We start from the raw sequence: 27,550 nt of genomic DNA on the forward strand, positions 1-27,550 counted from the left end.
ATTGATTGGTTTGATCTCCTTGCAGTCCAAGGGACTCTCAAGAGTCTTCTCCAACACCACAGTTCAAAAGCATCAAAAGCACAGTTCAAAAGTATGAGCTTACTTTTAAAAAAATAAAATATATACTCCTAAAGGAAAGCCTGTAGGATTTACATTTAAATTGTCAAGGTTGGGGCTGTCCCTTGGTGGTCCAATGGTTAGCACTCTGTGCTTCCACTGCAGGGGGCATGGATTCAGTCCCTGGTTGGGGAACTAAGATCCAATCAGCTTTGTAGAGCAGAAAATAAATAAATAAATAAATGTTATGGTTGTTTGGCAGGAGACTAGAAATTGCTGGCATTTTTCGTAGACAGTTTTCGCTTTTCTGTGATTTCCTCATTGTCTATCTGTTACCTTATGAAATCTGAAAAAGTCCACGTCACAGTTAAGTGACCCTTCCTACTTCCTCACCTGCCACCATTTGGCTACGTGATTCCCAGGGCCTCTTGTGAATACTCAGGGGTCCTGTGTTGTCTTAGGCAGCATTACTGAGGCTGGGGGGTAGTGCCAGGGACCCAAGTAAATATTCAAGTGTTGAAGAGATGGTGCTATGTGGCCCTGGGGTTTGGTGCTTAAGAGTCTTAGATTGGCAGGAGGAATGTGTCAAGCTCAGCACAAGTTTGGAACTCAGGGCACCCTGGGCATCAGAGGACAAACAACAACAACGGCCCAATAATAATTCACATTGGCCTCAGAAATGAAAGGAGTTTATTGGTACATGTAACTGTAACAGCTTTAGGCACAGCTGGATCCAGGTGCCTTCTAGAGTCTTCAAGGCTCTATTTTTCTAAACTGTCTCTGCTCTGAGGAAAGCTGTCTATGTGTGGTGGTGAGATGACCCATTAGCAACTCCAGAGTCACACTCCAGTAGCTCAATAGCAGACACATGGCTTCTTTCTTCCTGGGGCTCCAGAAAAAGTCACAGGGAGTCCCCGATTGGCCAGATTTGGGTTTTCTGCCCACCCCTGGATCATGCACTGGGGTTCTGATTGGCTGGGCTCTAGGTCACGAGATCCTCTGGCCACCAAAGGAATGGGGCCAGCTCTACCAGAATCCATGGACTGGGAGGAAGGGGAGGGGGGTCTTATTCTCCTGGAACAAGGCGGTGGGGTGGGGGAGGCGTGGGGGAGGGTGGTGGAGGGGGATATTTGCAGAGAGCAAGACCCTTCTTCTTTAGCTGTGTCAAATGCCTTTTATCAGGAAAGCTGGAATAACCACAACACTCTGCCCTCAGTTCTTCCAAAGTGAAGAAGAGGGAGGTCCCCCGAGGGGTGGGGAGGTGGTGTGGGGTGTGTGGTGAGAGAGGGTGGGGCTTCAGGAGTCTCGCTGGGCATCAGTTTAAAGACTCCACGAGCAACTGTGGCCGAATCAGCCCACTGTCCAGGCCTCAGGGTCTTAGTCTGTAAAGGAAGCTTGATCTGGCTGAAGTCGACAGGTTTTAGGATGGTGCAGTGTAATTTTATGATGCAATTATTGGGGGCATAGCTTCCCCTCCCTTTCCACTGACTCGGAATAATTTCTTAATGGAATCCAGCTATTGCCATGATCCATGCTGGCAGGGGAATGATGTAGTTTTTCCAGGAGGGGCCTGCTAGATTGTCTGCAAGAGAAGGGGAGTTTGGAGGCTATTTCTGGCAAAGAGTGAGGTGGGTGAAAAATGTAGGGGTGGGAGATGACAGAGAGTTGGGGGAGAAAACCTGAGCTGGGGCCTCATGCTTAAGATCTGGAAAGAAGGGCTGGGCCCCTGGGGTCGGCAGGGTGAGGCCTTGGCAGCTGAGGAGAGGAGCTGGTAGGACAGGAATGTTCCTCTTCCTGGCACCTGTTCCAGGGCTTGTTGACCTTTGACCCCATCCCACAAACACTCCTGGGAAGGAAGTCAAGGAGGGACATCTCCTTGGTGCCCACCAGGTTGCTAAGTCGTGTCTGACTCTTTTGCGACCCCATGGATTGTAGCCCACCAGGCCCCTCTGTCCATGGGAATCCCCAGGCAAGAATATGGGAGGGGGTTTGTCATTTCCTTCTGCAGGGGATCTTCCTGACCTAGGGATCAAAGCCAAGTCTCCTGCACTGGCAGGAGGATTCTTTACCGCTGAGCCACCTGGGAAGTCCAGTGTCCGTCCACCAGGTACCTGTACCTAAAAGAGATATTAGTGACTAACTTTTGAGACCCTGCTGTGGGCTGTTCTAAGTGTTTACATGGATCAGCTGCATCAAGCCTCACAGCTGTATGAAATAGGCATGGCTATTAGCCGAGTTCTATAGATGGGAATCTGGGCTCAGAGAGGTGAGATGACTCGCCCAAGGACACACAGCCTGTGAGTGATGGAGCCACATGGAGCATCTAGGTGCCTGGTAGGATGGCCTGACTGGAGTCAAAGGCAAGGAACAGTCAGGACACAACTGCTGGCTGAGCTAGGGGTGGAAGGAAGCGCAATCATCTTCAGGAGGAAGGGTGGAAATCCGGAATAGGCAAGCCTTAATCTTAAAGGATTAAGGATGCCTTAAAGGATCTGGGCAATTTGAACAGGATAAAATGTGTAGGAGGACTTCCCTGGTGGTCCAGTGGCTAAGACTCTGTGCTCCAGAGGCAGGGTCCCAGGTTCTATCCCTGGTGGGGGAACTAGATCCTGCACACTGCAAGGAAGATTGAAAATCCTATGTGTTGCAACTAACACTGGGCACAACCAAATACATACATAAATAAACAAAAATTTTTTAAACGTGCAGGGAAGGGTTTTCCAGAGGTAGGGAACAGCACAAGCAAAGGCACAGAGGCAAGCAAATGCAGAGAACATTTGGGACAGAACAAACAGCCTGGCAGGGGGCTCTGCCAGCACTTTGTGGGTTATGAGGCTACTTGAGCAGGGGGCTAAGAGTGGTACTCCCATGCCCTAAGAGTGCCCTGAGGCCTGGAATCCCCAGCATGTGCCAGAATAGCTGAGCAGAGGCAGTGTCTAGCCCCCTGGTGTGGTTTCATGGATGAAGGGGCAAAGCCTGCAACCTCAGGCCCCCAAGGCAGAACTAGAGGTGGAGGGGCAGGGAGCCCTGCTCCTCTCGGACATGGAGCGGGGGCGCCACTGCAGCCTGGGCGGCTATGGATGGACAGGAAGCCGGCCATTCCTTCCCGTGAGCTGGAGGAGAATGGCCTCTATGTGAGCCACAACAAAAAGGCTTTTCTGCCAAGTCGGAGGGGGAGGAAGCAGCCAGCTCAGCCCTGCCCCAGCCTGAAAGGAGGCTCTGTTGGTGGCCCTGGGGTCTCTAATGTCTAGAACATGTGAGGAGGGAAGGCCAGGGTGGGCAGGGGCCCTCTCATCCCTGCTGGATTCTCCAGCAGCATGTGGGGGTGGGGTGGGGAGTGGGTTACTGTGCAAGTCGGTCTGTTTGGGTTCTAATTGGCCATTTCCTGGCTGTGTGACTTTGGCCAGGTCACTTCACCTCTCTGGGCCTTGCTCATCTCCGGAGTGAAATGTAAGCAGGGGAGGATGAGTGGAGTCGTCATGATCACACTACGAGCCTTCGCTAGCACTTGACAACCACCATCCTCCGATGGTCCTCCCAGCAGCCAGTGGCGTAGGGGCATGTGATCTCCTCCATGGAGGTTTAAGTACCAGGAACACCAGGGCTGAAGCCCAGGATGTTTTGGACTCTAAAACCCCAAGCTGTGCAAAAGCAGAGGAAAAGAGGCTGAAAGGAAATATGCCAAGCTGTCAACACTGGCTGGGGGAGTGACGGCAACTTATATTCTTCTTCTTTTTTTTTTTAATCTCTAACGTCTTAATTGTTTTACTTGGGAATCAGCAAAGTATAAAGAAACAAAAGATACTGAGAGAATAGGGGCTGGGAGGGGTCCAAGGTGATTTAGGTTACAGCTTGATTTTTACGTGGGCTTCTGTTTTATCCTGGGGAGGAGGGGCAAGTCACTGGGCTGTCTGGGGATGGGGAGGCAGGGCCCAGGTGCTTCACCCGCCTCTTGTCCCCTCAGAGACCTTCATCCATGTGGGACCCCCAGAGAGGATAAACTCTTGAGATAAGCCGTTCCTGCAGCCGCTGGGTTTCTTTGAGAGAATCCACCAGAGCTCAGGGGTGGAAGGTCCTCAGGCCGCTTCCTGAGGAGGTGAGGCCTCTGCCAAGTCTCCTCTGGCCGGCCTCTGAGGAAGAACTCAACCAGGAGGCCTTTCATCCTGTCCTTTCTCGTCCCTGTGCCTCCACACCGCCCTCCACCTGCCTGCTGACCTCTGGGCTTCTGGGTGACCCCTAAGGCTTCAGACAAGAGGTGGACCTGGTGGGACCTGCAGACCTGGCTGTCGCCACAGGAAGGCTGATGCGATGGTGTCCATCTGTGACCCTCCTTCCCATCCCGCACCGCCCCCAAGGCCCCTGTGGTGGGGGAAGCATATAGGCTGTTTCCTAGCCAAGCCTGAGAGGCCTTCGCGGCTTCTGAGGGCCAGCGTTTCCTACTCTCTTCAGCCAGTTTTCAACACAAAGAGAGGAAAGGGTGGGATGCAGGGGGCTGGGGAGGGGGCGTGCAGCTGCAGGGGAGGGTGGGGCCTGGAACAGGTTGGAGGACCCTGCCCGAGCTGTGCGGGCCTGGCCTGCTCCGTGGGTGAGCATCGCAGGCCTGGGTGCGCAGGTCAGCACCCGGCAGGCTGGGCCCGAGGCTGGACGTGGAGCAAAAGGCTCCTCAGTAATGGTCAGACCCGAGGGTGGCAATGCCTCTCTCCTGAGTATCATCTGCTCTCTTCCCAGCGTGAGATTCTCTGCTTCTTCAAAGAGGGAATGGGACTTCCCTGGTGGTCCACTGGTTAAGACTTCAAGCAGAGGGCACAGGTTCAATCCCTGGTCAGGGAACCAAGATCCAGCATGCCGAGCGGTGCAGCCAAAAGAAAAAAGAATGAAAGTAAACTCCAATACTTTGGCCACCTGATGCGAAGAGCTAACTCACTGGAAAAGACCCTGATGCTGGCAAAGACTGAAGGCGGGAGGAGAAGGGGAAGACAGAGGATGAGATGGTTGGATGGCATCACTGACTCAATGGACACGAGTTTGGGTAGGCTTCGGGAGTTGGTGATGGATGGGAAGGCCTGGCGTGCTGCAGTTCACAGGGTCGCAAAGAGTTGGACACGACTGAGCGACTGAACTGAACTGACATTGCAAGGAATTCCTTGACAGTCCAGTGGTTAGGACTCCATGCCCTCACTGTCGAGGGCCAGGGTTCAATTCCTGGCTGGGGAACTAACATGTCACAAGCTGTGTGGCACTGGGTGTCCCTCACCGGCCGAGCAGCATGTGTGGCGAGAGGAACTGTTAGACTCCACAGTGGCACTGTTTCCCATCTCCTGCCCAAGCTGGGTCTTCAGGCTTCCCAGAACCAATCTGGACGGGTGGGAAGGCTGGGTGGCCTGGACTGGTTCTCCCACCCTTCTGAGATGGCTGGAAGCTGGTTGCTCTTTCTCACCATGAACGAATAACCAGTCAATTCCCCATGCCTTCTCCGCTCGATGCCAGCATGGCCATCCCTGGTACCTTGCCTTATCCTGCTCTGGTCTATTGAGGGCAGCTACTTCCCAGCCTTGCCCAGAGGCCTGCCCTCCCAGGGCCAGTTGGGAAAGAACCCCCACAGATCTGGGAATCAGCTCTCTTTGGCGTGGGGGGAATAAGTCCCCAAATCCAAGCTGGGACCACGTTCCCCCCCCACTCCCCACCCCCTGCCCCCAAGTCACCTGCAGTCCCTCTAGCTGTAAGCTCCAGCTGTAAGGCCTCTAAGAGGCCTGAGGCCTCTTAGAAAGGAGGCGCAGTCGCCGGCAGAACGATTTAATCAGTGCAGATTATTTACAGACACTGATCCCCTCCCCACCCCCCTCGGCTGGCTCTCCAGTGGTTCTGAGGATGGAGTGGGGAGGACGCTGCTGGACCCACACTGGGGGCCAGTCCATGAGGGGCCCCTCTCCCCAGGGGCTTCAGGGATTCCGGGCGGCAGGCCGGCTTGCTCAGGGCTAGGGGAGCAGTGGGGACAGAGCCGGCTCTACAGTACCATTACCCACGGCAGCCTCGCCTCCTGCTTGCTTCAGGAAGGAAGAGGGCAGAATCACCTCCATCCACAGGGTTGAAACCAGGATCAGGGGAGGCCCCAGGCTACAGTGGGCTCCTCTGGGGGATCCACAGTCCCGTCCCATAGTCTGAGAAAGAGGATGAGCTGCTGGCCACCACGCCACCCCCACCAGTGTCCCTGGGGTCAGCGAGCTGGTGGGGAGGAACCCCTTAAGCCTGGTAGGCATGCGTCTCTGGACATTTACAACCCCGGCCTGGGCACCCATTACCCCCTCTCTCCCCGGGAGAACTAGGACACTGGCAGCTGAGCCTGAGGCTGGTGGACTTCTGAGACCCCTGCGGGTGGTGGTGGGGGGTGACAGGGGGAGGGAAGATGCTCGTGGAAAGAACCCAATTGAGTCGCAGCTCAGAGCGGAGAGAGTGGGCGGGAGGCTGGAAGCCCAGCCCCCGGGGGGCGTGGTTGGCGCTACCCTTGGGGGAGGGGCCTTGGCAGACCCCCTTTGGTCCTTGGTAAGGCAGGCCCAGGGCCCCTTCTCCCCAGAGGGGAGGAGATACAGGGGAGCTGGGGGCTGCTGGCCCCGGGCTGGCCAGGAGCAGGCAGGGTTCTTGGGCCTAAGGAATCCCGAATGCTGGGGTTGTTAGAAGTGGGCTGGGAAGCAACCAAACCTCAACAGGACTCTCGATCAGCCCCACCCCGCCCACTTTGGCCTGAGGCTGCCACAGGTGGAAGCTCTTTCTGAGACTCAGGGGGCTGGAGACCAGTCAGGCCCCACCAAGCTCTAAAACCAACAGAGCCCTCGGCTCTGACCCAGGTGCTCAGGGTGGAGACCAACCTAGCAGCCCTTCGATTACTCTTCCAACAGGGCCTTCTGACCCACTGCTCCTCTGGCCAAACCAGGGGTGGGTGTGAGCCTAACTCCCTGTCTGGTGCAGAAGTTTATTTAGAAACCTCTAAGCCCCTGCCTTTAGGGATCGCCCTGAGGGACCGCCCTGGTCAGGCAAGTAGGAAGAAATGCTTAATTAGTGTGCAAAAAAAAAAAAAAGATACCTGGGCATAAATAAACAAGGGGGCGGGGCTGGCAGGGATGTCAGCGGGCCTGGAGGGACCCCCACTGGGGGGCTGAGGAGCCACCGAAGGCTCCAGATGAAAGGCCCCAGGAGCCGTCTCAGAACCACAGGCGCGGCCAGCCTGGCCCCTTAGCACCGTGGGGAGTGGGAGGGTCTGGCGCCGAGGGTCAGACCCACTCCTGCAGGGAGCGCTTGCAGTAGAGGAGCATGCGGGGCGCGCCCTTGCGCTGCATCTGCACCAGGGCGTAGGTGAGGCCAAGGATGCAGAGCAGCAGCAGCACAGGGGGCACCAACACCATGACCATATTCACCGTCCGCGTGACCTCCTCCATCTGCACCACCACGCGGCTGCCCCCGTCCTCATCAGGCCCTGCCTCGCCGCCACCGCCAGGGCCCGCCTCACCACCCTCCTCGCCCTCCTCGCTGTCACCGCCCATCCCGGGCTCTGCACCCCCGTCGGGGTTGAAGGGTGGACGGGCCACGTCGGGCCATCGGGGCCCCGGCTCCACGTGCTCTTGGCAACCCATGAAGTCCCGCAGGATGGACTTGGGGTAGCCGGGCTCCATTCGCAGGCGCTCGTTGTCAAACTTCCAGTATTTGGTGCCCTTGTAGAAATAGGTGTAGGCTGCAGGGGGCAAAGCAGGCCAGAGGAGTGTTAGGTGGGGGCTCCCCGCCAGCCAGAGACCCGTGAGGAGAACCAGGGAGAGCTAAAGGGGCCCTGGCTTTAAAACACCCTCTTTCTCACTGGCTTCCCTGGGCATTTTGAAATCTGTCCATACTTTCTGGCTGGGCTGACACTGACCAGGGTAGTGCAGAGAGGGGTCCTAGAGCCTGCTGGGTCGGGGGCTAGAGTCAGGGGATCCAGTCTGGCTTCCTCCTACACTGGAGAGGACAGTGTCTTGCTCAAGGCCACACAGTCAGACCCTGAGTGGAGCCTGATGCCCCCTTAGACCAGATCTCTGGTCCAGGGCACTTTGTCCACATCCTTTAAACCCCAGGAAGGACCAGGTTTGAGCCACCAGATGCATCCCTGCTCCGCAGGGCACAATGAGGTCACAGCAGCCGCAGAGTGAAGCCACCGTGCACAGAAGCCATGTGACCCGCCTGGACATTAGCAAAGCCAGCTGGATCTCCCCTGAGCCCCTGAGAACCTGAAGGCTGATGGGCATTCTGAAACTCACCAGAGACCCCGCTGGAGAAATAAAAGCTGCAACTCCCCGTTGCTCAGTTATAACGACAGAGATCAGGCTTCCCTGCCAGGCAGGTAAGGGGGGTTCATCGGGAGGACTCTTGCTCCCGAGGCTCTGAGCCCAAGCTCACCCCACAACCCCGCCGGGCTCAAGGCTCTGCGGGGAGCAGGGCAGCTCTGAGTACCAGCTCTGGACACAGGCCGGCCTGGCTGGACTCCTGACTCCACCACTTCCTCACTGTGCGATTTGGGGACCTTTACTCAAGCTCTCTTTGGCCTCTGTAAATAGTGTCAATGGTCGCCTGGCCCAGCTGGGTCCCCCGTGCCTGCCATCTTGATGCTGGTGACCACAAGCAAGCCCTGTCCCATGTGTGTGGAGGCGGGGGATGGTGAATGCTGGGCAGGGGCTGGCCCTGGTACCTGCATCGTTGCTCAGGAAGGCCCCTTTAGGGGAGGCGGGGATGCCCTGCCACACGCTGATGGGCTTGGGGTAGCCGGGGTCTCCACGCTGTGTCTCCTCGTTGAAGCGCCAATACCTGTGGCCAAAAGTACCAGGCTGTGGGCTTTGCCCGGCCTGTCCAGGCCGTGGGTTTTTTCTTGGAGGGCCTGAGGATGGGAGCCTTTTCCCTTTAGCGGAGGGGTGCTCACCTGTCCTCTTGGAAGAAGAAGGTATGACCTGTGGGCTCCCACCAGATGGCTGTGTCGATACGGTCGTAGGGGATGCCCAAGCCATAGCTGGTCAGTGGCTGTGGATAACCCGGCTCCAGATTCGCTTCTCGGAAGAGCCAGTAGCGGTCACCTGCGGGAGACGTTGCAGGGGCAGGCACGGGGAGTGAGAATCTAGGTCCCCAAATTCACATTCACTGCTACACTCACCACGCACACACACTCTCATCCTTGTACACAGAACAAGCACTGACACTCCATACCCAAGACAACTCATGCTCACATCACACGCACGTGGCACTCAGGGACACACGTGGCACTCAGGGTGTATGTGTAATGCACCCATTTACATGTATACATTTACATTGCCAGCTCACAGTGACACACACACCACACACTCAATCGCAATACACACGAGCCTCTGATCCTGTTTGAACATCCACTCTCCTCACACACAGTTCTTGCACAGAGAGAGGGAAGAGGCCTGGCCTCTGGATCTGGGGACTGTGTCCGAGGGGCCCCCAGTGCATGGCCCAGGCTTCTCCCTTGTAGTGTGAGCCCAGCCCGGTCCTTGGGGACTTCCTGCCTAGTTGAGACTCAGGCCAGGGGGCCTGGGGACACAGCCAATCCTTCAGAGGTGCTGCCCTGGGGCCCTTCCTGGGGGGCAGGCCTCAGAGGAGGGGCTGGGGCGAGGGAGCTCCACTGTCTCTGTAGACAGACCCAGTGACACTCCCCAGAGTGGGCTCAGGGACCTGCTCTTAAGAGGAAGGGGCAAGGAAGAGGCCTAGGATGCAAGGAAGGAGGGCGATGGGGCGGAGCCCTGTGCTGTAGAAGGTGGACACTTGCCCTCAGTCAGTCCACCTCTGCCCGCCAGGCCTCTGGTCTCTGTCTACCCCACCCCCACCCCTGCCCTGCTGCCAGGGTCAGGTCCCCCTGAGTAAGCCCGCAGTGGGCGACAAGACGAAATGTGCACGTGGTCCTTCCTTTCCATCCTCCGTCAGGCCCAGCTGGGTCAGAGGTCAGGCCAGAGGTGAGGGCAGGAGGGCTGCCCAGCCCTCTCCCTCCCACCTGCCCCAACTCACCTTTGAAAAAGACAAAACGCCCATCCTGGCGCTCGTAGGCGGCACTGATGTCACTGGGCAGGCCCCGCCAGAAGTGCCCGATGGGCATGGGATAGTTGTCCAGGACGCGGTTGTGCCGCACCCGCCAGAACCAACGGCCCTGGGGAGGGCGTGGGGGTGAGTGGACGGCATGGGGGCCCCCTACCCACCCCTTCCAGTGGGACACACTTGGGCTGGGAGTGATAGTGAGAAGAATGGGTCCTGGGAGCCCAGGAACACCCTCAGTCTAATAACATATTCAGACTGGGCGAAGAGAGCGCAGCGAGGGTCCCTGGGGCCATCTGTGTCCCCTGGAGCCACCATGGAAGCTCTGGGTGAGGGCCGAGTGAGGGCCAGGCCCTGAAGTTGGACAGCTCTGGGTTTGGTTTCCAGCATCACCTTTACTCAGTGGATGATGCGGACGACTCCCCCTGCCTGGGAGAGTTTGGTGCAGGGGGTCTTAGGAAGAGGGCAGGGGTAGGGGGGCACAAGGAGAGAGAGCCCCAGATGGGTGTGGGCCTCTAGGCTTATTGTACGACCCCGGGCAAGTCCCTTGTCCCTCGGGCTGTTTTCCTCTTGGTCTAGGGTCTGATGGCTCCGCAGGGGCTGCTGAGTGAGGGGGGCGGAGGTGGGGCAAGAGTCTGGGGCAGAAGCGGGAGGGAGCTCTCTGCTCTGAGCCTGGGCCAAGGGGCTGGGGTCGGGGGCGCAGGCGGGGGCCAGACCTTGAACACGAACATCTCCCCCCGCAGCATGGCCACCGTGTCGAAGTCCCCATCGCAGATGTTGGGGCCATACTGGTCGGGCCGCTCTGTGGCGCGGGGTTGGGGTGGGGGGCCTGGCTTTGGAGGCCGCTCCGGCTTCCCACCCGGGGGAGGTGGCTGAGGGGGTCTGGGGGGCCGGTGGTCTGGCCGGCCAGGCCGCCGGGGGGTCACAGTGGGAAGAGGTTGGGTGGGCTGTGGCTGGCCATCCGGGGTGCCTGCAGAGGGGTGGGAGGGGGAAGTGAGGAGGGTAGCCCCAGAACTGGTGGCCTGAGGAGTCCTGTGCCCCACGGGCAGCCCACCCAGGTGAGAGGCCCTATCTGACCACAGCAGACCCCTCCCCACACCACCATCGCTAGGGGGGACCTCCAATCTCTTCCATTCCTCCAGTCCCTTCGTTGACCTCCCCACACTGCGCTAGGGTCACTGCACCCTAAAGCCACCCCTGGCTGCACTTCCCCTTGGGGATGCTCCTCTTAGGAGGCTGGCTGGTTCCAGTGGAGGCTCCAGAAGCAGTAGACACAAGCGGAGGGAAGAATGTGGTTCCTGCCACAGCGAGGGCTTGGGGTGGGCACTGACCCACTGAACTGGCCCCCAGAGACCTCCCCATTGGGGGCTTCCTTGGTGGGGGGTGGGGGGTGCTACCTGCCTCAAAGGAGCTGGGAAGTGATAAACCAGCAATGCTCAGAGGACAGCCTCAGTGGAACACGCTTGGGCTGGGTGTAATGGTGGGAGGAACAGGGACCCCAGGGACACCCTGGGTCTAATAAGAATATCCCTCAGGCTGAGGAGGAAAACGGGGGCAGTAAGGGGCCCTGGGGTCACCTGTGTCCCCTGGAGCCACCATGGAATCTCTGGGTGAGGGCCTGGGCCTGGAGTCAGCCAGCCCTGGACTGATTTCTAGCACCATCCTCTACTGACTGGATGACTTGAACCATCACTAATTCTCTTGGGGCCTCAGTTTCCTCATCTACAAAATGGGTGTGGCCACGGTCCCTATGCTTCATGGGGCTGGGAGCTGAGAGCAGGCGTGCAGAGCCCCCTGTCCTCCACTGCCGCTGGCTCACCGTAGAGCTGCTGAATGCCCCGAAGGTCGTCTTCGGGCAGCTGGAAGTTGTCGATGTCCATCCACTGGTAGAATGGTGCCATGATGGCGCTGGGGTTGCTCGAGTGCTCCAGCCCCAGCGTGGCCCAGCTCGTGAACTGCTACCAGGAAGAGGCTGTTTCCTGTCATGGCGGGCAGTGGGATCAGCTCTGGCCTGGCCCAGGACCTGGACACCCCACTCTATGGGTTGAGGGACCCAAAGAGCCTGCCCACGCTTTACTCTCAGAAGAAGCTGAGCCACTGTGACTTCTATCTTCCTCTATCTTCTCCATCTGGAAAATGGGTACACCAATCTCTCCCTTCCTTTCCCTATCACCCCCCTTGGAGATGATGGACAGCAGACTGAGACCAAGAGTCAATGCTCCCAAGAACTGCATGGGGGATGCTCTCCCCTCCCAACCCCCAGCTCTACCCTCCCCACCCCCCACCCCCGTCGTCACTGTGACCAGAGGTGCTCACCATGCAGGTCAGTGCTGGAGAAGGTCCAGGGCTCATCTGCATCGAAATGGGTGTCCCCGCCCAAACCAGGGCCAGGGAAATAGGCATGAGCTAGAAAGCCACCTGTGCCATCAAATGGCGAGCTGTCGCCATGGAAACCAGAGGCAAAGAGTACCATGATGTCCGCCTCCTTCTGCCGCCGCAGTCGGATGTCCTCATAAGGCACCTCCTGGAAGACCAGGGGCGTGGCCTGCTCCCACACACGGAAGGCCCGGCGCACTGCCTCCAGTGAGTGGTACCAGCCTAGCTTCTCTGTGTAGTTCTGGATGCTGCAGGCAGACGGGAAGACGTGAGTGAGCCCACGGCGGGGGCTGCTGTCCATTGCTAGCATCGACTGGGTTGGGGGCGGGGACACACGGTCCCAGGGAAAGGGCATAGGATCTGAGCCGGTTCATGGACGATGCTCATCAATACCGACTGTTAATTTACTCTGATGTGAATTTGAAAAAAAAAAGAACTAAGTTGTCAAGCCCAGGAATTCATTAGGATATCACTGAATAAGGTTGCATTTTGCCAAATACGCTTATTTTAAGAAAACATTAAGTAATTAAACGTATAGGTGATACAGAGCCAAGAGAAAGACCTAGAAAGTGGGATGCAAACGGCTGAGGTTTGGGAAACACAGGCCAAGTGGTTCTGAATGTTGGGCTCCAGAGTCAGGCTGAATCAGCTTCAAGGCTGGGCTCTAACATTTCCTGTGTGACCTTGGGCAAGCAACTTAAGGCTCTCTGAGTTTTAGCTTCCTCATCTGTGAAATGGGAAAGGAGGGCAGCACTTCTATTACGGAGTCCCTGGGAGGAGTCAGCGGCTTAACTCATGGAGAGCATGTGCCGGCACATGATAAAAGCATGGTGAGGCCTGTTAGATCCCATTTAAAGCAGATTAAGCATCTGTGTGCTAGACAGAGCTCCATCAGAGATCATGAATCAGCTCATGGATCGTGAGTTCACTCTGGTGGCCTGGGTTCCTCAGGACCTCGGGAGCTACTCTTCCTCGGGAGACAGAGCTGAGGGTGGGTCATGGCTGGATTGGAACGGGAAGGGGGACCCTTGAGGACTGCCATGCAGCTCAAGGCTCATGGGGGTTTCTTGCCAAAGAATTTGGCGGAAAGGAAGGAGGGGTATTTGAAGCAGGGTTTGTGCGGGTGACTCGGTGCACACATCCCCCCGGGCAGATGCTGGACTGCCCAGATGCTCCAGGGCCTCCCTTATCCTTCACACCCCCAAAGCCTCCAGTTCTCACTGGTGTAGAAGCCCACCTGGGTGGGTGAGGCCAGCCCTTGGCTGCTGGTGGGTGCAGGGAGGGAGGAAAGGAGGACAGAGCAGAGTTCAAAGGGCCCCACCATTCTCTAGAGGGAAACTGCAGTGGGGGAGGGGCCGATCTAATCAGCATGGGGGTGGGACTGGATGGGGAGGCCGGGCACCCTGCAGTGGGCTGCTGGGAAAGGAAGCCTTCCAGACAAGCCCACTGGGAAGCCTGAGGCCTCAGCCCAGGGAAGGAACAGTCCCAGCGCTTCAGAAACATGCCCTGAGGGGAGGCCACCCTGGGCAGCTGGGGTCTCTACCTGAAGGTCAGGTGGTGGTTGTTCCACTTCCTCCCCGTGAGGGCGTAGCGCTTCCTCCGCCGCCGCAGGTTGGCTTTCACACGTACCCCGAACTGGTCTGGCACCCCACAGCGGGGCCGCTTCATCCACCTGGGAGCACAAAGCCTCCTCTCAACACACCTGCCTGCTGGGCACCGCCTCTTCCAGGCAGTCCACCATCTCCCACCCTCCAGCCACCGGCCTCCAGCTGCACCTATTATGAGGGCAGCGGCAGTGAGAAGACTCTCCCTAAGCTCTGAGCTCCTTCTCAGGAAAATGGTATGATGGCCTGGTACTAGAAGACTGCGTGTCTAGGAGTGGCTCTGCAAAGGAGAGCCCCTGTTTACCAGTATCGCCCAGGAGCAGGAGCTGAGTTACCCTAAGGCCTTTTATCCCTGATACCTTCTGCTCTGAGTGCTCATCAAGAATGTGGCTCTGGGTCACAGCATCTCTGTCAGACTCAGAGCAAGGCCTAACTAGGCAATCACAGCACGTATACCACACGTCCCATTCCCAAGCCAATGGCAGACACCACTAATCAATCCTGTGCTCCTTGCTGCTGAGCTGGGTTTCAGCCTCAGGAGCCTTCTCAATACAAGACAGCAGCAGCCCCTCCCAACCGATGAGAGCTAGCATGGAGGATCAAACCCTTTGCCACCTTGTATCTAGGCCACCCTTTCCTGGAAAACTCCACAGGCCAAGCCTTTATCACAGCAGGCTGGAAGGAGGGCAGGTGCTAGTGGGGTCTGGGAATGACCTGACGGAAGGACTCACGCCTTGGTCTCTTCGTCCAGCACACCCGTGACGGGGATCCCGTAGAAGCGCTGCATCTCGGCAAGGGCCGAGGCCAGGATCTGGGCGGACCGCATGGTGGACATGTGACGGCTGGGCTGGGGCAGGTAGCCGTAGAGCCGCAGCCAGTTCTGCAAAGGAGAGGCCACGGCCTGGTCAGCAGGTCCTGGCCCCCTGACCTCCAAGCATGCGCAGTCTGCCTCCCACCCCCTCCCACCCCCATCACCTCCCACCAGTGTGGGCTTCTGGACCACTCTCTCTGCTTCCACTTCCTGTGGTCTGTTCTCACACAAAAGCTGGAACAAAAGGCCGGGTCTGATCAGTCCTCTGCCTAGAACCCTCCAAAGACTCCCCGCCTCAGAGGAAAAGCCAATTCTTACAGGAGCTACTGGGCCCCAGGTTGGCTCTCAGACCTCGCTCCTATCATTCATTCAGCCCAGCCGGGCTCACTCTTGCCTTGGGCCTTCGCATTGCTGTTCCTACTGCCTGGAGTGCTCTTCCCAGACATCTGCATGGCTCATGCCCTCTCTGTCTTCAGGTCTCTGCTTCCTCACCTTATTGGAGGGGTATTCTCTGACAAATATAGAAAACACACCCACCTGCTGTACCCTGCATGCCCTCCCTCTCCTGCTTGCCTGCCCTCGTCACCATCTGACACACTATATTTCACTTGGCTGTTTATCGTTTGTCTTCCCCCATGAGGATGGTAGCTGTGTCCATGAGGATAGCCCACAGTTGCCATCTTTATTATTGCACTGGCCCCTGCAAGGGTGGGTCCCCTACCATCCAGGCAGACCCCTAGGACCTCTATGGGGTTTAGAACCTCTTGAGTTCTCACCTAGTAGGAAAACCATGGGGCTTCCCTAGTGGCTCAGGTGGTAAAGAATCAGCCTGCAATGTGGGAGATCTGGATTTGATCCCTGGGTCAGGAAGATCCCCTGGAGAAGGGAACGGCTACCCACTCCAGTTTTCTTACCTGGGAAATCCATGAACAGAGAAGCCTGGCAGGCTACAGTCCATGGGATGGCAAAGAGTCGGACACAACCGAGCGACTAACACTTTCACCAGACCCTAAGCCTTCTGGAAGGAGAGCATGTGGGTTCAAGGAGTCCACCCAGGCCCAGCAGGGTGGGACCGGAGGCCTGAAGTTCAGTCTCTGCTCTGCCACTAACTCTGTTCTCTCTGGGCCTGACTTTTCTCATGTGAAAGATGGGGAGCCATAGGGTTACTGGTGGGTGCAATGTGAAAGAGATGACCCTGTGAAGAGCGGCTGGGACACAGTGGGGGCGCCTATCCCCTTCAGGATTTGCTTGGCTAGTCTTTTTTTTTATATATAAAAAAAGATATTAAAAATTGTATCTTTATTTGGCTGCGCTGAGTCTTAACTGCCGCATGTGGGATCCTCGATCTTCCTTGTGACATGTGAGATCTTTAGCTGTGGCGTGCAAACTCTTGGTTGCAGCATGTGGGACCTAGATCCCTGATCAGGGATCGAACCCAGGCCCCCTGCATTGGGAGTTCAGAGTCTTAGCCCCTGGACCACCAGGGAAGTCCTTGAGCAAGTCTTCTCATCCACCTACCCATCTGTCTGTCTGTCCACCCACCCAGCCAGCCACCCTGCCAAATGTTTCTGAGCACCCTCTCTGTGCCAGGCACCATGCCAGCTGGAGGCCATGGAGGAGGCGGCTGACCTCCAGGGGCTTACGATTTCCCCGGGGAGACCCACTGCAGAGAAGTTCACACCTGTGAGTTTGTGAGCAGACAGGACCACTGCAGTTGAAACCCGACGGTGGGATCCCCAGTGAGCCAAGCTGAGTGGTACTGAGAAAGGGGACTCTGCCCTGCCCACCTCGTGCCCACAAGGCGATGAGATCATGGTGACCACTGTGGGAGGTTGGTCAGCACAGAGGCCAGGGACTGCTGTGTGGGCCTTGGACATGGAAGCGTGTCCTTTGAAGCTTTCCTTGTTATCCTCAGTCTCTGAAAACCCAAGTGAGGGGACCTGCTCTGAGAGGCTCTGGAAGGCAGAGGCTGCAGAGCAAGGGCCCGCGGGGCAGATGGCGGCTGGACACAGACGCTGCTCTGGGCCGACAGCCATGTGTCAGCCTGGGCCATGCCCACATCAGTCTGCCACCAGGGCCACGTCCAGTTCCTCAGGTACTGGCTCCCCTCGGTGCCACCCTGGCACCTGGCCAGGACCCCGGAGTGGACGGGCTGCCCACATAGCCTGGCTCAGCCATGCCAGGCTGCCACTGGAGGGAGCAGAGGCTGAGCCAACAAGGGCGGAGTCGGGAGACGGCCAGAGGCTGGGGATGCCGAGCCTCAGCTTGGAGGGCTCACAGGGCCCTGGGTGACAGTCACAGGACAACGAAAGAGGCAGAGACACCGAGCTGGGAAACCACCACAGCTCTGGAGACAGAGCTTCGTCAGCCCCCTTTATATTCCCGTGCCTCTGTAAAAGGGGTGGTATCAGGACCTGCTTCATCTCAGGGGTTTCCATGAGGATGAAATGGGGATGTCCACAGGAGCCCTGGGCACTGTGCTGGGCGGGAAAAGTGCTCAATAAGCGCATTACTAATGACAGGGCTGGGGTAGGGGTGGAGGGCTGCCCCACTGTTCCTAGAACGGTTGGGACAAGGCAGCCTCAGGGCTGGGGGAGGTCGGAGTGCCCTGAGGCACCCCCTACAGGCCTCCTTCACCTCTCCAGCTCCTTCCTCCAGCTTCCAGACCCTGGCAATGTTCTGGGCACCCTCCACAGCCTTCTTCCCAAGCACAGAAACCTTTCCTGAGGCGCCTGTTATGTCTGGAGAGGGGGACGTCCACCACCCTTGATGGACACGGTTTGCCTGAAGAAGCCTGGAGAGATCTAGAAGGCGAGGCTGTGAGGTTGGCTAGCTCTCACAGTGACAGGAATCCGGCTGGAGGTGGGGGGAGGGCCTGGGGCTGCAGCTGACAGACTAGGGCACCTCTACATCACCTATTTGCATAAGGTAAAAATATCCGGGGAGCGCAATCACAGGCCACCAAGGGGCTGATTAGTGGTGTCTGGCGAGTGACAGGAGGAGGGCAGGGCAGGCGGGGGAGGCTGGCTGGGGCCCTGGGGAGGGGAGAGGAGGGCAAGGGAGGGAGCCGGGCCTGTCTGCAGTGAAGAGGTCCAGAGCCCGGCGGGGCGGAAGGGGCAGAGGGGCCCCTTCAGTACTGAGGCAGCTCGGGGGCTGACACCAAAGGCCAAAGGGTGCCTGTGGACCCTCCGTCACACTACCAGGCACCCTTTGAGTCCCAGGGAAGCCAAGAGCTTCCACCTCGGTATCAGCCAAGCCTCCTCGGTAACAAATGTCTCTCGGCCAGTGTCTGGGTAGAAAGCTGAGGCCGAGGACTGGTGGCGTGAGTGGACTAGGCTGAAACGGCCTTGGCAGAGCAGCTGAGTCCCTGGATGATAAGGCGAAGGAGCTGATGGGGACGCCTGACTGGCAAGCGATGGGCTCAGAGCTGACTAAGCACCAACCAGTCTACACCACCCGCGGGGCTGGGGCTGCCCCCAACCCTGCCTCCGCCAGTATCCAGGAGGAAGTTTCTCATCACCTGACTGTTCTAAGTGCGACAGGCCCTGGGGGTGGAAGGAAAAGAGCATGGGGCGGGGGCAGGCACCAGGCGTAGGGCAGGTGCTGCCCTGACTCCAGTCTCCTGAGGGCTCTGCAGCCACGGGACAAAAATGGGGAGCAATTCCCAAAGTCACGACAGAACCCTGGTCTCAAAGTGGGGGAGAGGCTTGCTCAAGGCTCCACTGCTCCTACCGGTATAAACACTGCCTCCCTCCCCCTTCCATCAGGACTCCTTTTCCTGTCACCCGAGTCTCACAGGTGGGATGAACCAAGCAGTGAAGTTCTGTTTTTCACAAGGGGAAACTGAGGCTCAGGCAGGCCCATAAGCAGCAGAGTAGGGAGACCCCCTCCGTGAGGATCACTGCCCAGTGGGCGGCAGGGAAGGGTTCTACAGGGAGAGCGCGAGGCCCCCTCCTGCCTCCTGCAGCCCAGAGAGGGAGGCTGTTTGGGAGAACGGGCCCCACCAACCTGTTCTTTCAGCTACTTCTTTCTCCAGCTCCAGACCCCACCCCATAAGTATGGACAGAAGCTTCAGGTGAGTGGCTGGCCCCAGGCAGGGAGATGTAGAGCCATCAAGAGTCTGGGGGTGGGGGCATTCCTGGCCCCCTGGCCCTATAGGAGAGGTCATAAATATAGCAGCCTGGGGCTGAGAATCTGCTGGAGCCAGGCTGTCGATTCTCATCACCCCATTCAATGCTCACAAGTAGCCTATCCCCATTACAGACTGGAAGGTTCAGAGAGGGTGCACGGCTCACCCAGCAGGTCTGTGGGTAGAACTGGAGCCCAGAGGCAGCACTGTCTGCTTCTCTTGGCCTGAGGTTGGGGATGTTGGGCTCTGGCCCATCTGGGGAACCGTGCCCAGCACAGTGCTGGGGGAGGGCACTGGGGGAGGGAGTCTAATCCTCCCCACCATGGGTGTCTGGGTCTGGGCACTGGGCCACATCAGCAGGGCTGCTCCCCAGGACTGCTGAGACCTTGCCAAGGCAGGCCCTCCCCCATCCTGAGGGCGTGTCTAGGAAGGAGCCACCAGATCAATAATGTGCATTAAGCAGTCTCAGGGTAGGGGCAAGCCTCAGCTACCCCACAGCCAGCTCCTCCAGGCTCAGATCAGTGGAGCCCCCTCCCACCCGGCCTTATCAGACCCCACACGATAAGAGCAATCGCTCCTGGCTCAGCTCTGCTTCTGTCATCCCACTTTCTCTGCAGGCCAGGCAGACCCTGGCAGGATTGCCCAGACAGGCACAAAAGGCGTCTTGTCAGGCCTGTCAGCAGTGGACACAGACCTTTCACGGTGTCCTGGGACCAGTTACGGGGGCCCCAAGCCAGGCCGCCCTGTCCTTGGTGGACCATTTACTTCCTTTAGAGGCAGCATGGTTCATATTTAAATGGTTTGAGAACACACTTGCTCTCCTGGGGCTCAAATCTAAGCCCTCAAGATGGGACAGCTATAGGTGGGGAAGGGGCTCCGGGTGGTAGGGAGAGCCGGCGGGGTGGGGATGTCAGGCCAGGGAAACAGGAAGGAAGGGGACACCACTTCTTTACCCAGGGGCCTCCCCCTACACTCCTTAACCTGGAGAAAACAACAGCCGGGTCCTTTGGCCAGTGGGTGGGCAGGGGTGGGGTGAAAGGGCCCTGTTGGCTGGTGGTTTCCGGTTGGCTGAGGGCCAGGCCTGGGCGGTCCACCTGGAAAACCCCCGGTAGGTGTGGTCTTTTCAGTGGGCCTGGCCCGAGTGGCTGGACAGGTGGGGGTAGGGCTCCCGGCTCCCGTGGTTGAGGGAGGCCCTGGCCCCACCCCCATCCCCTCCTTCCCACCTGGCTCTGGCCCAGCAGGCTCCAGTCTGGCCATGGAGCTTCCAAAAAATGACACCCTGGGCTTTGACCTGCAGCCTTTCACCCAGCCGGGAGCTGGGAGCTCAGGCTCCAAGCCACACTGACCGGCTCTGCTACCATCCAGGCTGCGGGATCAAGGGTAAGTTCTCTCACCTCACAGTCTCCACTTCCTCTTCTGTACAGTGGAGTCATGACTGCACCTAAACTTACAGAGCTAATTCAGGATTAAACGTGAAAATCTTACAAAACACCTGTAGGCCCTGCCCAGGATGGAATCAAGTATGTTGAAGGTGCTCACAAGTAACGCCTGGTTCTCCCCTGGGCACTGCGTGAGGGATATCGTGTGAAGCACTGGGTATTTTATATACAACCACACTGAATTTCCCCAATAACACCATCCCGTAGACACTACCACTAGTCTCATTTTGTAGACAAGGAAACCGAGGCTCTATCTTAGTCGCTAAGTCCAACTCTGCGACCCCATGGACTGCAGTACATCAGGCTTCCCTGTCCTTCATTATCTCCCAGAGTTCACTCAGATTCATGTCCACTGAGTCAGTGATGCTGTGGAACCGTCTCTAACCGTATTACCTAGCTGAGGCTCCGATGGGGTCAATGATTTGCCCAACAGCAAATGCCATCTGTGTCTCACTATATTTTGCCACCATTTTGTAAGCACTTCCTATGTACCAGGCGCCGTGCTCAAATACAGTGGACTCAAAGTTGGGCTCTCACCCCTGGGGGGTGGGGGCAGCGGTGATCAGTACCCTCTGGGAGGAGGACAAGGTGGTGCCCAAGGTTCAAGGGTTAGTCCTGGAGAGCAGCTCCAAACCTTGGCCTCCAGCCTCCATGGCCATAGGGGCATGTCTGAGGGCTGGCTAATGGCTGGGACCCAGGGTCTGTCTGTCTAGATCCTAGAGGTTGAGTTGGGTCTATTTGTTCATTGTCTGCTGATCCCACGAGGGAAACGGGAGCTGGTGAGGGGCTTTCCTTTTTGTCTCTCTGATCCAGGCCCACCTTGAACATCTCTGCTGTTTTTGCTCCAAAACACAGCTGCAAAAATTTGTGCTACTCCCCTAAAGCGCTCAGGCATGCCTAAAACCAGGGTCCTGCTGGGGAACGGCTTCATATGAGCCTAACTCAGTCAAGGCTTGTCCAGTCAGAAAGCGCCTACTGTGTGCCTCAGGCCTGGAGTGCTCAGCAGCTGACAGGGTGCCAGGTCCTCACCATCATCTGTGGACTCCTCCTGGAGCCCTCTCTGAGATGGAGGAAGCTCTAAGCAGAGAGCCCCAAGCCCTCTTTGCTTCTGCTGACCCAGAGAACACTTCTCCACGCCCAAGGCAGAGCTGGCCACGGGGTTTGGCCCCTGCCTAAGGAGCCAGCTGTGTGAACTACATAAATCTTGGGATGACACTGAAGGTGCCAACTGCCTTAGTCCATCCTGGCTGCTATAATAAAAATACCATAAGCTGGGTGGCTCATAACAACATTTATTTCTCCCAGTTCTGGAAGTAAGAAATTCAAGTTCAGAGTGACAGCATGCTCAGGTCTGGCTGCTAACTTTTTGCTGTGTCCTCACACGATGGAAGGGGCAAGGGAGATTTCTCCAACAGTTTTTGTGTTTTATCTTTTTACACCTCAGTCGCACCGTGAGGGATGTGGAATCTTAGTTAACTGTTGTTGTTCAGTCACTAAGTCATGTCCGATTCTTTTGCAATCCCATGGGTTGTAGCCCACCACGTTCTTCCGCCCATGAAATTCTCCAGGCAAGAATATTGGAATGGGTTTGGGTTGCCATTTCCTTCTCCAGGGGATCTTCTCAACCCAGGGATTGAACCCGTGTCTCTTGCATTGGCAGGTGGATTCTTTATCACTGAGAGAAGCTTAGTTCCCTGACCAGGGACCAAACCTACACCGTCTGCATTGGAAGCCTGGAGTCTTAACCAGTGCAGCACCAGTTAAGTCCCTCAGACAGTTTTTAGAATAACACTAATCCCACCCACGAGGGCTCTGCCCTCATGACCTAATCACTTTGCAAAGGCCCCCACCTCCAAATATTGTCACCTTGGGGAAGTTAGGTTTCAACATATTATTTGAGAAAGCTGGGGGGTAGGTAGAGGGAGGGGAGGGGCTTCACTCAGTCTATAGCAACAACTTTAATTGGAGGTGGGAAGCTGCAGCCACCACGAAGACCACCACAGCTGAGGTGGCCTCAGGCAGAAGTCAAACTGTCGGCTGGGCAGAGGGGTCCATGGCAGGGAACACCTGGAGGGCACGGAGGGGTGGCCAGAACCCAGTGCTTGGCAGGGAGAGGTTTATCCCTGCCGGGCAGTCTTGTTATTCTGAGTTGGTATCAGAGAATGCGGGCAGTATTTGGAGGGATTTTGGGGGAAGTCTTCTTTGGGAGGGGGGGGCGTCTGGGTGTGTTTCTAGGTTATTTCCTCCCCACTCTCCTTGGACACAAATGAAGCAGTTTGCGTCTAGGGGTCAGAACAGGCAGGTCTGTGACGCACAGACACGGAGCGCATGCAGAGCTGTTCTCTGCAAGGAGGCAGCCGACTGACCGGACCCCAGGGCAGCCCAAACATAGGGCCCTGGAGAAGGACTTGGCATAAAGGGCGTGGCCCAACAGATCCCGAGTCCCCGGCAGCACTCATCAGCCCCTTTCTCCCTGGGTTTTGAAACAAAGTATGGAGAACAGTGGCTTGCTACTGATAAGAGAATAGAAAGAAAAGAAGATTCAGCTTCTATAGGTTCTCAAAGACAAGGCCCTCACACGATCACACCTCTTCCCCTTGAGGGTGGGCATGGGGGCCCCTGCAGCTTCTGCTCCACCGTTAGGACAGGGCACTAATATGAGCACACCCTCGGAGCCCCAGGGGCCAACACAGAAGTGTGGACAGAGACTGGAACACCGGAAGCCTGGGGCTGTGGCTCACCAGTTAGACCTGAAGGTCAAAGGCAGAATTCGAGCTGACCCCTACCCTCCTTTGTCTGCTCTCCTCCTCAGCTGCTGGGGAAGGGCAAGGAAGATACCCAGGAGTCTGCTCCGGGAAAGTGGGTGTGCCCATGATTGAGTGGCAGGGGCACCACACCTGTGAACTCTGGCAGCCTGAGTCACCTCCCTGGGGCAGGGCAGGAGGGCTGAGGGCCTAGAGGTGTGTCTGGGGAGGAGTAGGGGGTGGGGAAAGACCAAAGCTTCTCTGATGAAAACCAAAGGCACTTAAGTGGACTAGGTGCTGGAGCCAGAGATAGGAGGACAGAAAGGGGAGCCTGGATTCTCAGGCCAGGAGGCCAGGAGCTGCAGCTCACACCTCAGTCAGGCAGGGAGGGCCTGGTTTATGCAGAACGGCTGCAGACTGGGAGGGAGGGAGTGGGACAGCCAGGGAGGGAGTGGGACAGGGCAGAATGGCTCAGTGGTGGCTTCCCCAAGACAGACAGCCTTCTCCAGGCTGGGGACTGGCAGGTTGCAGGTGTGTGCTGGCTCTGGGCACCTGCCTGCTTCCTTAGCCTGATGAAACTCTGCCCTGGGAGGGAGGGAGAGAGCAGCTGGCCTTGACTCAGCTGCTCAGAGACTGTCCTAGCTGTGACCTGACCCAAGGTCTGGAGCTGTGGTCAAGGACCAAAGCCCTTCTTCAAGGTATGGAGACTCTGGACACGGGGTGTAGCCAGGCCCATGAATCTCTGAGGCTGGTCATTGAAGCGCCTGGACTCGGCACAGTTTTCCTATAGCCTCGGGGCAAATGAGCTGGCTGTGGGCCCAGATCTGGCCAGACTTGATGGGACCCTAAGAAGCAACAGCCTGTACCCGAAAGCCAATTGTAGAATCTGGGCTAGCCCACCAGTCTTGAGCCCCCCATCTACCTTGGCTTCCAGCATTCAAGGGTCCCCTGTACTTTCCAGAGTTTCTTCCTGCAATAGCCCAACCCAAGTTTCCCCTGAGGAGAGGGGCTGCAGGTCAATCAATCCCTAGTCGGTGCCACACCGGCGTAGGGGCATGGTCTGTGCCCTCAGTGCAGACCCTGAAAGGTGAAAGGTGTTAGTCACTCAGTTGTGTCCCACTCTTTGCAACCCCACAGACTGTAGCCTGCCAGGCTCCTCCATGGAAATCTCCAGGCAAGAACACTGGAGTGGGTTGCCATTCTCTTCTCCTGGGGATCTTCCCAACCCAGGGATTGAACCAGGGTCTCTGGCATTGCAGGTGGATTCCTTACCATCAGAGCCCACAGGGAAGCCCCCAGTGCAGACCCTGGGCAGCAGGTACTCACTCAGCTGGGAGAGGAGAGGGTGATGGAGAAGCAGAAGCAAAGGAGAGAACAAAGACCCTCACACCACAGGTCCCAGTGCCCAAGCTCCTATCCATCTAAGATGCCAAATCACAATACCTAGCTACCAAATCCCAGTTTGGTCCAAAGTGACTGCTTCTGTTCAGAGATGCCATTTCTAAGTAGATTATAAACTCCTGGGGGGTGGGTCTGTGACTTGCAATTCTTTGGTATTCCACTCCAGAGAGTGGCAGGTGGGCGCAAACAGCACTCTGGCCAGTACCTGGAGGCAGGCTGAAGGCCATTTCCCACCAGCAGGAGTTTTCAAATAAGCCCCTGCTTGTCTGAATGTGTGAATCAGGGGCGGGGTGATGGAGCTGGACTGGGCATGGCCTGGGCTCCCGGCTCTGCCTCCTGCCAGGGCCTGGCTCCTTGCTGCTTTCCCTGGCCAAGCCATAGAGGGAGGGCAGAGCAGGTGGGGAACTGGCTGGGAGGTGTAACTTGAGCTGGGAGGAATTCCCTGCCCTTCCTCCGAGCTTTTATTAAAGTAGGGCGGGGAAGGGCAGGCTTCTATCGGAAAAAACTCCCAGGCAGCCGGGGAGGTGGGGAAGCCGCAGGGAGGGTTGGGGGGGAGGGTGCTGGGAGGGAGCACCGGCCTGGCTGCAAATAGAAACGGCACTCAGGCCCGTAACCCGGGCGGCGAGAGGCTCCAGGCCAGCCCAAGGGCACCGAGGCCCAAGCCTACCGGGGACGTGCAGAGAAGGGTGTCTCCTCCACCATGCACCCAAACCTCACCTCTTCTCTGGGCCAGGAAGCAGTGTTTTGGGTGTCGGAGAAAGAACATGTTCGCTTTTGCTCTGACTCAGTGGAGCTAGTGCCCTCACTGTCCCTTGTCCGGAGGACAGCCCTCGGCGACCCCGTGGAGCCGGGGGCGCTGGCTAGACTCAGCTCTACGCCAGGAGGCCCCGCCTAATCATACATTATACATTGGACCGATCCAGAGATGAGTCCCCGTAGGGACGTCAGGCGGGTTCCTGGTGAAAAGATGTTCAGAGTCCACCCTCTTAGACCCGGGCCTTGGCCGTAGGGGCGCCGGTGAAGGGAGCGCCGGGTGAGATCCGGTCTCCCTCTTGATCCCATCTGGCGGTGGCACGACTTGCGCGCAAGAGTCCGAGAAAGTCGCCAAAGCGCCCCCTCAACCCTGATCGGCTGCCTCGGAGGTTCGCACCCCTTCCCCCTACCCCAGCGCGCCGCACGCGGCTCAGTGTCACCCAAACTCTTAGGCGGGAGCGCTGCCGCTGTGCTCAAGGTCCCCACCCCCACCCCCGGTCCCCAGAGCAGCCCCCTCTCGGTTAGCAAAGAACGTCACCGCGCGTCTGCAGGGCTCTCGAGGAATCGGGCATCCGGAAGAGAGGGGAGAGGAACAGGGGCTGGGGGCCGCAGAAGCAGCTCCCGGGAGGCGGGTTGTGAAGATCAGTGCCCTGGACATGGCTGGAGGAGTAGAGAGTGGGCTCAAGCCCTACATCCTCCAGGGTTTGTGAAGAGGTGCACCGCCAAGGGCCAGCTGGAGAGGGTCAGCTGGCCCGGTCCCCTTTCTTCCCCGCCCCCAACTCCGGGACAGGGGCTCATCTCTGCGCGCTTCCCCTCCACGCTTCAAGCTGCGGGCGTGGCTTCCTTCCCACCCTCAAGTCCCCCAGCCTCAAGTTCTCCAACCCCCGGCAAAGCGGCTGGCGAGGGTCCTTACCTCCGCATTGACTTCGGCGTCCTCCGCCGCTGCGCCGCGGCCCAGGCAGCTCAGAAGCACCAGCAGCAGAGGCAACAGTTGCGGCCGCGTAGCCGCCTCCCGGCCGCCAAGGAGACTGCCCGCCCAGCCCGGCCGTCCGGGCGCGCTCCGGTCGCTGCCCATGCCCGCGGGGCTCGCCCGCTTGCGGGCGCCGGGTCCCCGCACGCGGCTCGGAACTTGCGACGCTCCCTGGCTCACCGCCCGAGCCTCGGCAAATTCCCACGGCCGAGGAGAAGCGGGCCGGGCAGGTCCGGGCGCGCGGAGCCGGCCCACTAGGGAGAGGGCGGGCCGGAGCCGCCCGCCGCGGAGTCCTGCAGCCTCGGCGCCCGGGGCCCGGCGGAGAGCAAGCGCAACTCCGGAGCCTTTGTCTGCCTCAGCGCTCCGGCCGCCCGATCCCGCGGCGTGCCCTGCGCGCCCAGCTCCTTCTGTCCATGTTGGGGGGCAGGCGCTGCCGGGAGCGCGCGCCTCCCGCCCGTGAATCCTGCTCGCCCCGCGTCCGACCCGGCCCGGCTCCCCGGGCAGCCTAAAAACGAGGCGCAGGGCACGAGCCGGAGCGAGTGAGCTAGCCAGGGAGCCGGTGCCCGAGGTTCCCGGCGAATTCCGCGCAGCTCCCGGCGCTCTCGGCCCTCCTCCCCGCGATCCCCTACCGCGGCTCTTAAAGGGCCAGCGCTCTTGTGGCGGACGGGCCCGGGCGGGGGCCGGGGGCGGTACCTCGGCCTGAGGTTTCTAGGTAGCAGGTGCCGGCGGTGGAGCCGGACCCGCGGCCCCTTTTACTCTTCCGGGACGGCGGGAATCTTCTCCAGCCCGCCCCCGCCACTCCCATCCTTGCTTTGGGGGAGCCGGATTGACCCCCCCCACAAAGCGGCCCGCCCCACAGAGGGAGGGGCAAGGAGGAATGAAGACGCCTCTTTCTCCCACCTACTGGGTGGATGGGGATAAGGGTCAGGAAGGTGGGCCTTGCAAGGGGATCCAAGTGTCTGGTCTTAGGCTGAAAAAAAAAAAAAAAAGATAAAAACCCAGAGATTGGTTGACCTAAGGCCTCTTTTCAAAAGCCTCGGGCTATCTTTGGCCCTTTCAGGACTTTTCTCAGTTGCCCAGTGAGGCGTTGGGTACCTTGGATGCCATGCCACAGAGATGAGGTTGCCATCCTGGGTGGCTACAGACGTGCAGCATGGAGATGCGCAGGTTAATTAACTTTTCTGAGCCACCAAGTCCTTATCTGGAA

The 27,550-nt window shown here is 58.2% G+C and overlaps 1 protein-coding gene across 1 annotated transcript; it reads right to left on the reverse strand.

Annotated features, from left to right (window-relative positions):
* Nucleotides 1-730: 730 nt before the first annotated feature.
* MMP15 (matrix metallopeptidase 15) lies at nucleotides 731-27,133 on the reverse strand. The gene is given in 11 exon segments (XM_070388346.1): nucleotides 731-7,780; nucleotides 8,765-8,880; nucleotides 8,993-9,143; nucleotides 10,093-10,231; nucleotides 10,833-11,086; nucleotides 11,936-12,054; nucleotides 12,056-12,095; nucleotides 12,433-12,740; nucleotides 14,036-14,164; nucleotides 14,828-14,976; nucleotides 26,287-27,133. Coding segments are annotated over 11 exon segments (2,025 nt in total). The 5' UTR covers nucleotides 26,449-27,133; the 3' UTR covers nucleotides 731-7,322.
* Between the last annotated feature and the right edge of the window lie 417 nt (nucleotides 27,134-27,550).

Source organism: Bos mutus, chromosome 18 (assembly GCF_027580195.1).
Source record: "Bos mutus isolate GX-2022 chromosome 18, NWIPB_WYAK_1.1, whole genome shotgun sequence".
Lineage (NCBI taxonomy): Eukaryota > Metazoa > Chordata > Mammalia > Artiodactyla > Bovidae > Bos > Bos mutus.